Source organism: Camellia sinensis, chromosome 14 (genome assembly GCF_055761805.1).
Source record: "Camellia sinensis isolate YWXY chromosome 14, ASM5576180v1, whole genome shotgun sequence".
Taxonomy (NCBI): domain Eukaryota; kingdom Viridiplantae; phylum Streptophyta; class Magnoliopsida; order Ericales; family Theaceae; genus Camellia; species Camellia sinensis.
Genome location: NC_138974.1, coordinates 87,452,983 through 87,466,882, shown reverse-complemented (window position 1 = coordinate 87,466,882; position 13,900 = coordinate 87,452,983). Strand labels below are relative to the sequence as shown.

Here is a 13,900-nt window from a genome sequence, read left to right as displayed (position 1 = left end):
AAATTGGAAATACAGTGTTTGCGATATAATGAGTTAAGAGTCTAAATACAATTTTCCATCATAAAATATTGGCTTCCTAGTATGATGTCATCCTAACTAAAAGTCTATCTGCAAATCATAACCATAATGAAAACCAAGAAAAAAAAAAAAAAGAGGAGAGAGAGAATGATAACAATAATAATATGATAAAAGGCACCGAATTACAGAAGCAGAAAAAGCATATTACTGAATAGTAGGCCATTGACCATTATTATCATATTAGAAGCTAGTTGTCCTCTATGATGTGGTGATGCCTTTGTTTCTAAATTTTAAGTCTTTGGGCACCTTCAGATTGAACAACCAACTAGTTCTTTTTCCAAATTAAACAAGACAGATTAATGAAATATTCGATTTTGGCTCTTTAATTTAAGCTAACATATGAATAGGCAGTCCTTACCTATCCTATCTAATTATTAATATTAAATCAGTCCACTAGTTTTTAGATATTTTAAAGAAAAAATTTCATTTTTACCCCTATACTTGCCTCGATTTTCAATTACATCCCCAGACTTCGAATAATTTCAATTTTATTCCCAAAGTTTTTAAAATCATATCATTTTTACCCATTTTGTCACATTTAAAACAGAAAATGTTGAAAAAAAATTACATTTTGACGCCAAATTTCAAATGAAAGATGCAAACTCACCCTCTTTCTTCACCACCACTTCAAGCCCATCTATTTTCTTCGTCATAACTCCGTTTTACTTCATTTTTACGTCGTTGGATTCATCTCACGGCCTAGTTTTTATCTCACTTCTCACACATCTCATTCTTCCTTTTTTTGCATGTCGTCGGAGCTCCGAAAGTTGATAATAAAAAAAAATACTATTATTCTTGTTTCTAACTTTTCTTCGAGTCATCTTTCGGACTTCATATCTTTCTTGATTCTTGACAGTTCTACTTCATTCTTTCACCATTCTCTTCATCTCACTTCTTACTTCTTCCTACACTACCTCGCTTTCTCACTTCTTCGTGTAATGACAGTTTCGATATGTCAAAAAATGTCCAAAACTAACTTCAAAAATTCTGAAACATTCATCTTTTATTTCTTTTCCCTACATCTCCCTCATTCTTCTTTTTCTTCACTTATAACATGATGTGGAGCGTGGTTCTAGGTGGTAACAGAGCTGGTGATAATGGTAGTGGCGGTCCGGTGATGGCAACGGAACTCGCGGTTATGGTGTTCATGGAGCTTGATGGTAGTGGTAATGGAACTTAGTTGTGAAGGAGGTGAGTTTGGTGTTGAATGGTGGTGGTGATGGTGATGGTGATCGTGATGCTCATTGTGGCAGTAATGGAGTTCGGTGATGGTGAAGTTGGTGGTTCGGATGGTGACGTTGGTGAAGTTGATGAAGGTGATGAAGTTGATGAAGAGATGATATGTATATATGGATAGATAATTGATATGGGTTTGAGGGACTATTAAGTTAGTGAATTTGGGTTTGAGAGAATATAGAGTGAATGAATTTGAGTTTGAGAGAAGTTGATGAAGAGATGATATGTATATATATATATATAATGAGTGAGTGAATTTGGGTTTGAGAGATGTTAGGTTTGAGAATTGAGTGATTGCGGTGGTGGCAGCGCTTGCAGGGGCGGAGGAAAGGGAAAAATTGGAGAAAGATGAGAGATTGTGAGTTTGGATAGGAGATGGTGTGTACACGAATGAAAAAAATTATTTAGCTTACTTATGAATGAGGTAGAGCCCATGTATTTATGATAGATTCATGATACAATTTAGGAAATAATATAAATAAGGAAACAATACTAAATCAGTGATTGACACAATCACAGATTATATGCATAATACTAAAAATAAAAAGATTGTATGTTCTCTAATTTTTGTATTCAACACTCCCCCTCAAACTGGTGTGAAGAAGCTTGCAAATGGATGATTGGAAGAAGCCGGAAAAAACTCAATGGTTAGTTCAAATAAATGGTATCGAACAAATCTAGTAGCCCACTAAATAAAAAAGGCCAAAAAATGCTTAAAGGTTGTTTAGGATGAACTATATAAGTGCACTTTTTGACTTTTTGGTTGAAAAAGTAGAGAAAAAAAGATGTATGTTTGGGATAGCTTTTTCACGTTGTACGAAAAAATGTGCATTAAAATATTGTATCAACTAGCGAAATTACCTTCCTACCCTTTTGACCATTGATATGCTTTCTGTGCATGTCAGTGACCAAACTGCGTCAGTGCACTGTGCTACACTTTTTCTTTTTCTTTTTTTGACCAAAAAGTGTACTGTTGGAAAGGGACAAAACCAAGGGCAGTTCTGTTTTTTTATCCTTTGTCTTCTTTTTTTTTTTTTTTTTTGCCCAAACATGTGAATAGTGTTAACTTTTTTTTGCTTTTTTAGTGATTTTTTTTTGCTTTTTTAGGGAATTCCAAACACCTACTTAATACATTAGCACCACACTCTAGAAAGGGGGGGAAAAAAAAGGACTGAACTGCTCTAGAAGAGCTATCGAAGAATCTATGGTCAGGAAACACCCTGGGTCCGGCGGGTGGCTAAGGCAAGGATGCCACCTGCCGGTGAAGCAAAATTACTAGGTACTTAACCTAGCTTTGATACCAAAAAGAATGAAAAGAATTATTTGGCTTACCTATGAATGATGTAGAGGAATGTATATATAATATATTCATGATACAATTTAGGAAATAATATAAATAAGGAAACAATATTAAATTAGTGATTGACACAATCACAAATTATATACATAATGCTAAAAATAAAAAGATTCTATGTACTCTAATTTCTATATTCAACATGCAATTGCATTTTTCTTTTGAAATTTGGGGCCAAAACGTAATTTTTTTTAACGTTTTCTGTTTCGAATGTGACGGTAGGGGTAAAAATGATACGATTTCAAAACTTTTGAGAGTATAATTGAAATTATTTGAAATTTAGGAGTGTAATTGAAAATCAAGGCAAAGTATAGGGGTAAAAATAAAATTTTCTCTATTTTAAATGCATAAAAACAACTTTCTGAACCTTTACGCCACCTTATAATAAAATATAGTTCTTAAAATTTCCACAAATCAACCTACCTCCAAGCGTCTGTCAAATGGAGCTCAGCTTCCATAATGATAGAAGATATGGGTAATACATGCATATGGTTAAATATTTTTATTCTATAATCAAGCATACGTATTGCTTTTTCCTAATAGCATATACCAAATTTCTAACAACATTGTAATTGGAGTATATTGGTATTTAGAACTGCAAAAGAATTAAAATAAAATAAATTGTTCAATAAACAAACACAAGTGTTGATGCAACAGGAAAACGTGAAGAGCAGAATTTGAAGCAACAAGAACAACATAACTCTTCTAACGATCTATTATGTACTAAGATTACCATAAATATAGGGAAAGAAAAGAAAAGAATGTTAGATTTATGAAATCTGTTTCACTGGAAATTAAATATTTTTGGTTTAGTATAAAGAAGAAGACATAAAATTTATCATGAAGAAATGAAATTGGAACTAGAGTGAAATGGGGAAATCTTGATTCAGGCTAAAAAATCCCTCAATAAATTACATGTTCCTTCAATCATTTTACAGAAATCCATTCCAATCATTGGTTTATTGATTGCACATAAATCAAAACCCTACACATAAAAAAACAAACCCTGGAGGTAGAGTGAAATGGGGAAATAGAGAACATCATAGGCAGAAAACTATAGCCTGAGAGGGAGATAGATAGAGAGAGTAAGGGAAATAGAGAGAGAAAGAGAAAAACCTCAATGTTTTAGGCGAGGCGAGGCAAGGCGAGGAGCAGTGAGGTGAGCGGCGGCGGTGGCGGTGGTTGTGGTGATAGAGATGTGCAACGGTGGAAGATCGATGATGGAGAGATGGTGCCATTGTCAATGGGAGTGATGGGGGTATTCTAATGGTGAGTCCGTGAGAGAGGGGGGAGAGCAAGAGTCTTGTTTTTGTTTGGGTTACAGATTGATAAAAACAAATATGAAAAAAAGAAATAAAATTAAAGAGCTATTGACTGGGCTTTTAAAGCTTCTATTATTAATCCAAGGCCTGCATTTAAACTGATTCACTAAGTATTACCTCTTGCAGGAAAACTCAAACTTAATGTGGATGGTAGTAGAAGGCTGGCAAGTGAAGGAGGATTTGGTGGAGTCTTCAGAGATGAAAGAGGTAGCAGGGTTTGTGGCTACTATGGTAACATTGACAATGGAACCAGTTTGGAGGCAGAGCTGTGGGCTCTTTACGAGGGACAAATAGTGATACTTCAGAAATGGATGCATGGAGTGGTCATCGAAACTAATGCACAACAGGTGGTGCAACTGATGGAAGAAGATGTATTAGATAAATTTCCATTTAAAGGGTTGCTGGAAGATGCCAAGATCATCTTCAGGGGTTATGAATGCACAATACAACATGTATTCAAGGAAGGGAACCTGTGCGTCGATGCTTTAGCTAAACTTGGACCTGCGCAACCTGAAGAAATTCTGGTGGTAAATGATCCACCAACCGAGATCAAAGCTACCTGGTAGCTGATATGATACGACTCTCTAGAGAAAGAGCCTAGCTTTGTTTACTTTCTACTGTACCCAAAAAAGAAAAAAAGTAATAAAATAAATGCATTGCCTCCAAATGTGAAAAACTTCCCACTAAATTTTTTTCTATCATTGCCAACTAATATAAATTTTAGTTGCCTATTGCAGCATTTTTGGCAACTAAAGGTGTTTTGGTCATTGAAAAGAAATATTCACCAAAATTTGGTTACCAAAGATAAAAGTACAATTTATGCTTTTTATTTAGCAACTAAATTATTTTAGTAGGCCAAAATTACTTTACAACGACTAAACATGATTTGGTCACTGAAAATGAATATTTGCCGACCAAAACTTGGATCACCAAAGATTAATAGCAAACATTATGCTAGGCTTTTGGCGACTAAATTTATTTTTGTAGGCAAAAACTAGTATACCATGATTAAAACAAACTTTAGTAGCCTAAAACATGAACTAATGCCGACTAAAGCAATTTTTTGTCACCTATTGTGGCATATTTAGCGACTAATTTTTTTTAGTTGCCAATAATTAATATACAGCTACTAAAAGAATTTAGTAACTAAAACCGTTTTCAATGCCAACCAATGTAATGTTTAATTGCCTATTCTACAACTTTTGGAGACTCAATTTCCATTAATTACCAAATTTGATCACCAAAAGTGCAAATTGTTGTAGTGGACAAGGTTTTGAAAAGTATTTGTAGCTTGTGACACGGTTTGGAAAAGTGAAATTACTAGCTATAGCAAATTGGTAATAATGGCTTGGTCTCATAGATAAACAAGTGTTTTCATACAAGGATAGCATAGCATACAGACATAGTAATGTTGAAACATGGTTTTGATGAGAATAATATTAATATTTGTAATGATGTTAATGGTGGTATTATTGTCTCAAATCCACCATGAGCACCGGTAACATCAGTATTGCATCAGAAGAAGAAGACGGCATCCAGCTCTAATGTAATTAAAAGGATGTTAAGGCACTTAATGTCTAAGCTCCAGAAGTATCGTCCAAAAAATGATCAGCCAGAGGAGCTGATTAAAGAAGCCACCACGATAACATCCTGTTCTGAGTTTGATGCTGAAAATAATAATAATAATAATAATAATAATAATAATAATAATAATAATAATAATAATAATAATAATAATAATAATAATAAATCAAAAAAAAAACTATATATTATCTAATTTCAAGGATCTATTGGAAAATGATCAAATAAAGATGATTGAAAAAGCCACTAAGGAAGTTGTTATGATAGTAATTGAAAAACTCCAAGAAGAAAATGAAGAAGAATTCAGACTTAGAAGATTTACGGAACTGCTAAACAATCTTCCTCTTGAATCTCTAGAGAAGTTATGGTTTAAAGCTATGTTTATTATTTGTAGGTTCGGAAAGAATTAGGAAATAAACAATTCAAGAAATTACTGAAACTGAGTTTTCCTTAAATCCTGAGAAATTCAAGATGAAAATCTTTAGATTTAAGGGGATCAACAGCAACAGGAGTAACCACACAAGGAGAAGGGGAGGGAAAGACTAAGCAGTAGGGACATATATATCCCCAACTTCTTTACCTGTAATAAGCCTTCTATTTACTCTTTATTATGAATTTTATTTGCACTAAATGTTTTATGTTTTTTGGCCAAGAAAGTAATTTGGCCCGAAAGGTGCACTGTTGAATTGAAATCTTAATAAAATTCACAATTCAACTTAATCTAATTATTATTTGATGCTAAAACTAAAAATTAATGTGATCCTAAAGTTATATTTAAATATAAACTCAAGTTAACTGATCAAATTATATCAAGATACATACACAAAAAGAGATATAGAAAGGAATGGAGAAAGAAACACAAAAAAAGAAAAAAGAAAAAAAGGTGAATAAATAATAGTATTAGAGGCTTCTATATTTCACTTTTTTTTTTTTTTTTGAGTCACTAAATTATATTCAATATATTATTAGTTGTTAGTAATTGTTTAATAATTATTTGTAAACAAATGAACTAATTATGAATATTCATATAAGAGATGATACAAAATAGTGACAAAAAATCGGTGACATATAACATTTCTTTAATATAAAATTTATCAATTTTTTTTAAACATATAATTAAACATATATTTTTTTGTAAAAAAAAATGGTTAAAAAAGTAGTGATTTAAAAATTTCAGGACATTATTTGGGAGTATTAAATTGAATTATGTTTTTTTGTTAGAGGTTAAAATATAATTTTTCAAAATTGCAGGAACACGCGACCCCTTCGTCCCCACATAATAGTGCATTCCAACTAGGTTGGGAGGCACCCATTACATACTAATCATATGTAAGCCTTAGTTCCTCTTTTATTAATGTAATTTTGTGTGGGAGAATTCTATTTTACACATTTCATAATATATACACTTTCAGTTATGTCATTTTCTTTTTTAGTTATAATTAGTTTTCTTCTTTAATTATGATATTATTTTGAGATATTTAGTTATGACTTTTTTTTATGTTTGATTATGACCAAGGTTTTAAAAAAGCAGTGTTACGTAGCAGTTGCAGCCGTTATGTAATAGTTGTGGTTGCGGTTGTGGTTGTAAGTGCCACCCGTTACACCCACTTTTGTAATATGACAAAAATTTACATATGTAACTGCGGTTTCAGTGCTACATAACGGCCGTAGCGATATCATAACAGCTGTAACGGCTCCTTACACGCCGTTATAATGTTCTAAATAGTTTCCTTTTTAAAAATAAAATAAAATAAAAAATCTTATGATAAAAAGAACGAATACTTAATTTTTATTTCATTACATTAGCATGTAAAAAATATATATATATAAATAGTGGTTGTATTTATTTTTATAATCATTTAATTTGCTATTTAATTGTAAATATTTTTTATTTTTTTACTATAACATGTTGCCTAACAAATGTATTTTTTTTAAAAAAAATCATTGATTTTTATAATCATTTCATTTAATACTTAATTCTAAATAATTTTATGTAGTTACTTGCAAAGTGTTATCTAAAAAATGTCTTTTACAAAAAAATCATTAGCTCAAAAATATTTTTTGTTTATGGCACAATTTTTTTTTATATAATCATTTCATTTAATAATTGTAAATATTTTTTATTTAATTAGTTCAGGTATTGGTCAAAATTAATTTTATAGATATTTGAAATCAATTATTTTTAAAGTCATCAACTATTATAATAAAATATTAAAAAATTCCTTTTATAATGATTTAAAAATATGAAATTTATTAGATAATACTTAAAAACTAGCAAAAATTGATTAAAATATATTTTAAATCCTAATAAATGTGATTTTGAAAAAAAAAATACGTGTATCAGTAAATTTTGTTTTTAAATTGTGCAAAAAATTAAAAAAATCACAGTTCCGGTTAACGCAACTGTTATGCTATGGCCTTTACACCCTGCAACTGCACCACTGCAACAGCGACCGCAATCTCTTTTCGAAACCTTGGTTATGACATTTTTTTTATTTAATTATGACTTAGAAAATATAGTCATATTATTTTCTTCTATAATTATAATGTGCATATAGTTAGGGCTGCAAACAAACCGAGCTGTTCGCGAACAAGCTCGAGCTCGATTCGGTTGCTTAATAAACGAGCTCGAGCCCGAGCTTGGTATGGCTCAGCTCGGTTGGGCTTGCGAGCCTAGGTATATATATGTGTGTGTTATGAAATTAGGGTTTAGTCCTCAAAACTTATTCTCTGGAAGCTGCTGTGGTTTTCTCTCACTCTAAAAAAAACGTTGATTCCATCCAATCTTTTCCTTATTTGAATAACTGTGAGAGATTGTTCTACAACCTTTGTCTGCTACTCCTTCTTCCTTATTTTCTTATTTTTCATCTCTATTTTAAGAGATTTGGTCTCATCTCATCTCTTTGTAGACAAATTTTGGGGCTAGGGTCACAACATTGAATCGAACGAAGAACTGTGCTGAATATCAACGTTTCTTTGTTCTGGTAAAGATTTGGGACTAGAAAATAAAATCTTCTCTTCAATCCTTTGTGGTAAGTTTTCTATTCCTTACTTTTGTTCTTGAATCTTAGGATTAGTTTTTTTCTTCTTCTTCTTGAGATTGAACAGACCTCTTTATTCTGAATTTTTTTTTTTTTTTTGGAGAAACTAGAACACATAAATAAATCTGTAGAATGTCTGTCATGACCCAAACCCGCTCCCGTGGGTTAAGGACATAACCGGCCAGTAATCATGAGATTACCTACGGCCTCAAACCAAACCAAACATATTTTAACAGAGTTAGTGGGGGCCAAATAGAAGTAATTTAAAAACTTTATCCATAGAGCTGTGTTTACATGACACATCATAACAAACCATACATCTGCATATTAATAACTCACAACAAAGTATGTATTACATAAGGTTTTGTACATACAGGATCATGTAAGTCTAAGTCAACCCATCACGACTATATACAACCGATGCAAAGTCTTCGCCAACATGATAGAATATAAATACATAACAAAAGGGCGAAGACGGGTCTCGTGCGTGAGACACAAGGGCTGACTCTCCCAAAACCTTTGTTGTTCCACATAGACATCACTAGGGTTGGGTTTGGACTTCCCTTGGCTCACCTACAAACACATGAATGAGCATGAGCGAAAGCCTAGTGAATAATATCAATTAAAGAAGCTATACAGACGATATGTAGAACAACATGCTTCAAACGGCCTTAGGCCTAATTCATATGTCTATTTAACATATATACACAATTTAGGTCAAGTGACTGAGGTTCCAAACAAACTGGCCTTTGGCCCATTCAAACTTTCATTTGTGTCAAAACGGCCTTTGGCCCATTCAGATGACAAAATGGCCTTTGGCCCATTCACTCGTTCATGTCGAAACGGCCTTTGGCTCGTTCATTCATGTCAAAACGGCCTCCGGCCCATTCATTCATGTCAAAACGGCCTCCGGCCCATTCATTCTTATCAAAACGGCCTCTGGCCCATTCATTTGGTATAGCAAACATTGTCCGCCAATCGAATCAATGAACTTATAAAACTTACATAAAAGTAAGCAATTGGATAACAACATATTTCAGATATCTCTGTTAAGATATTACTCACAGTGATTGGTTGGTTGGTTTGCCCTGGAGCTCGACCCTACACATTCCATGAACACAAAAGGGTCACAAACAATTCGATCTGTTCTAAATTCACATTTTCCTCTTTAGGCTTCATTCTTATCTCTTTAACTCAATTACAATGCTCAGTGCACGCCTAAGAGTACTTGGAAGTGAAAAAGAACAGAAAATGAAACACAGAATGTCTTTTCAAAATTTCAGAAAACAGGGTCCCCGTTCGAGCGTGGACTTCCCCGCTCGAGCGGACCATTAAGGCCTGCAAAAGTACTGGATGCATCAAAATTACGCTCGATCGCGAACTCTGGCGCTCGAGCGGAAGGCCTCTCTACATGGCTCCCCGCTTGAGCGTGAACTTCCCCGGCCGAGCGAACACCATGTCTGTAGAAAATGCTGGGAACACAAATTTCACGCTCGAGCGGAGGTTTCCACGCTCGAGGGGACATCAAAATTCTGGAAAATCCAGAACATGTTCTTGAGCTTCAATTTGATGTTCAAAGGTTCCAAATGCATGATTTTGGCTCAAAATTTTCTAACATGGTATAAACACCAAATTACAACACAATAAAACTCAATTTCAAAATTTAATCACATGCATGTCTCAAATTAACTCAAACTCATCACCAACTCACTAGATTCAGACATGCAAGACTCAAACCCCCATGATTTGCACTTGCATGTGAATTATACACAATATCCTCAACTTAATTGGTGAAGAGATGATCAAATACAAGGTCATTAATCAAAACTCAACATAGATTACATACTTTATGCTCAAACATGGAAATTTATGGCAATTTCTTACATGCATGTGTTCTAAGACTTCAAATTCAACAAAACCAACTCACTTTCATCATAATCAATCTAACTCGTGTTCTTAACCATTAATCAAACTTGAATTCACAATTTACAACATTAAACTCATGAATTCACTTACCTAGGAGATTCAAACCCCCAAACTCTAGCCAATTCTTGAGTTAAATCTTCAAATTCCCAAACCTTGAGCCAAGATTACACAATTCTCTCCCTTTCTCTCTCTATAGCCGACCCTCTCTCTCTCTCTCAAGGCACAAAATTTGATTTTTGAGCTCAAGTGTATCAATTAAGTGTACAGTGCCCCTTTACATGAGTTCCCACTAGCACCAATTTAATAATAATAAATAATTGGGCACTCATTCATCAATTTAATCGATTTAATCTGGTCCGAATCAATTTTTCAATTAAACTTCACCGTAGGCTCTAAAAATTATGCCAATCACAATGGCGCGACTAATTTCGGGTTCCGTGGCCGATAAGGCCTTCAATTTAATTTCCAAAGTAGATAATCAAACAGATATTCCTACGGTGAACAAATAGAAATTCAAAACCACATATTTTCACATAATGGCACACAAAATCATGTTAAACACATAATCATACTCATATTAAGGACCAATTAACATATTATGGAACAGGAATATCACAATGTCTGGTCCGTTTTTTTTTTAAATCCATTTTTTGAATCTTTGGTCTATTTTTTTTTATTCTTTGATGCAATGTTGTTGCTATGTTTTTGCCTACTTTGATGCAATGTTGCTGCTGGGTATGGTAGAATTTCATACATGAATTTCCCAGGCACTTATATTGGAAATAATCATCAAGTTTAACTTGTTTCATAGATGTACCTTTCTTTCCTTTATTTTGATTTCAATGTTTCAATGTACCTTTCTTGAGATTGTTCTTATTCTTCTTCTTTATTTTGAAAGAAAGATTTCAAAATCTACTGCTAAATTTCTTTGATTCCTTGTTCTCTTTCTTCAATAATGGCTTCATTGAAAACACTCTCATTCTCCAACATGACAACCTCCTGCCTGTGTTAAATCATTCCTCCAGGGACGAATTGTGAATACAAATTCGAAGGGCATTATGACAAAGAAATTAACACAAATAATTATGTTGCAAGGCAGTTTCCTATTTCTAGCCAATTGGATTTAAACTGGTAATTATATCCTCTGTTCAGTACAGGATTATATGTGATAAAGGGAATAAAAAACCAATATTAATTAATAATAATAATCACTTGAAAAGACACAAAAGTGCTGCAGCTGCAACCCTTTAGCAGTTTATTATATTAGTAAGGCTGGGGGCATGCCCCATTTTAGCATTTATCATCAAAACTGCAAGAAATTTGATCTAATCAAACAAGGGACGAACCATACTTCAATAGGAGTTTATTGGTAGACTACATCATTATTATCACTCAGGAGGAGAGCATTAATAAGAAAGTTCAAATGTTCTAAAATAATTATGAATATAAATTAGACAGGCAAGCATGTTTAATAAATAATGATAATAATTAACACAAACCAATCAATAATTTACAGCAATACAACCATTATGGTAGTCTCCATGTTTAATAAATTCAGCAACAGATTCTTCTTCTTCTTCTTGAGATTTTTTTTTTTTTTTTTTTAAAGTATCTCATTATTTTGATTTCAATGTACCTTTGTTTCCTTTTATTTTAGTTTTCTTTCCTTTTGTAAGAATATTAATTATATTTTTTAAGCCTCATATTTTGAAATTATTCCCCTCCTTCTAGATATGTCAAACAAACAACTTCATCTCACTTCTCCAGAACAAGATTTGTGTACACCATTTTCTTCATTCGAAGAGTCATCCTTTAGTCTACTCATGGATAATTCAATCAATGATGTTGTGAATGATGTTGATGTTGATGTTGAGGTTGGTGTTGATGATATGATTGAAATATAGGACAATGAAAAAGACAATGAAGAAGCTGTAAATGACAAAAACACATTTGAAAAGAAGTCTAGAAAAAGGAAATCCCAAGCTTGGAAAGAATTTACTGAAGTAGTCCTTCTAGATGGTACGAAGAAGGTTCAATGTCAATGGTGCAAAACATAATTGGCAATTCATGCAACTGGTGCTACAATTCAACTTCTAAGGCATTTGAAGAAAAATTGTGTGGCATGTAAACTTGCAGAAAAGAAGCAAAAGGTTTTATCATTTTCTACAATTTGATCCGATAGTGTGACCAATGCCTCTACCTTCACGTATGATCATGGGAAGGTAAGGGAAGCTGTATAGCGATCCCGGTTTTCCTCTCTTTATTTATAGTGTTCCGGACTTAGGTTCTGTGGGGTTGATAGTTATATATCTTGTTGACATCCTTTAATTCTCTTTGTTTGAGTTTTAGGATGTGTTGGGCGTGTTTCGAACTGGTAGGATGAGTTTTGGTCTCTAGTGTTATTGCCCAGGTTTTTGGTGTTACGCTCAAGCGGATGATTCTGCGCTCGAGCGGAGTTCGTTTCTTTAGTGGTACGCTCGAGCAGGTATTCTTGTGCTCGAGCGGAGTTTTCACACTTCTAGTATCTGTGCCTCTGCAAAACTTCTGCAGATGTGTTTTTCATGCTCGAGCGGGTTTCTTTACGCTCGAGCAGGTCACGCTCGAGCGGGTCTGTTGGTGCTCGAGCGGGGTGTTCATTGTCTGCGAAAGTTCTGAGAGGGGGTAATCTACGCTCGAGCGAACTGGTTTTCGCGCTCGAGCGGATGTATTTTGTTCTTCTGTCTTGGCGCTCGAGCAGGATTTCTTGCGCTCGAGCGGTTCCAGTTTTTGTGCTTGACGCTCGAGCATTCTATTCTCCGGTCGAGCGGATCATGCGTATATCAGTTGGCAGCTGTGCATTTTTTAGTCACATTTCAACATCCTTTCTCTCTCTTACTTTTCTGAAAAAGCCATTTGAGAGCTTCTCTCACTAAAACTCAACTTCTCTCTAAGTATTGATCTAGTAGGAGTGATTTCCTCACCTTTGGCCTTTACAAAAGTTGTGTTGATCGTCGAGGGCTACGTTTTGATCCGAGCATATTGAGTTTTGGAGCACTTTGGGTTTCGTCATCTTCTCCCTTTGAGCTCCGAATTTGAGGTAGGGATATCCTACTCCTCCTTATGAGTTGTCTTTGAATTTTAGCATTTTGATATGTTGGGGGTTGTTGGGTATTTTTGAGAAAGTTTGGGTCTTTGTGTAATTTTACAAAAGATGGGGGTTTGTTATATGTAAACCTATATGCATGTTTGATAAAGAGAAATGAGGCTAATGTTGAACTATTGAAGAAAATGGAACCTTAGTGTTGTTATGTAGATTATGGGTAAAGCCCTAATTACATTGATAAATTAATTTGTACAAGAAATTTAGGGAATTGAGAAATTGA

General features: G+C 33.8%; 1 protein-coding gene across 1 annotated transcript; it reads left to right on the top strand.

Moving 5' to 3' along the window:
- Positions 1-1,285: 1,285 nt before the first annotated feature.
- Positions 1,286-4,556, top strand: LOC145807150 (uncharacterized). Its single transcript, XM_082905087.1, has 2 exons — positions 1,286-1,394; positions 4,117-4,556. The coding sequence occupies exons 1-2, from the start codon at positions 1,286-1,288 to the stop codon at positions 4,554-4,556; spliced, it is 549 nt and encodes a 182-aa protein (XP_082761213.1).
- Positions 4,557-13,900: the final 9,344 nt, after the last annotated feature.

What these genes read in the sequence shown, in the direction of transcription:
- LOC145807150 (XM_082905087.1), top strand. Translation starts at nt 1,286, where the DNA reads ATGGTGGTGGTGATGGTGATGGTGATCGTGATGCTCATTGTGGCAGTA. An exon ending in CGTTGGTGAAGTTGATGAAG is followed by an intron (nt 1,395 to 4,116) that starts GTGATGAAGTTG and finishes TACCTCTTGCAG; the next exon opens with GAAAACTCAAACTTAATGTG.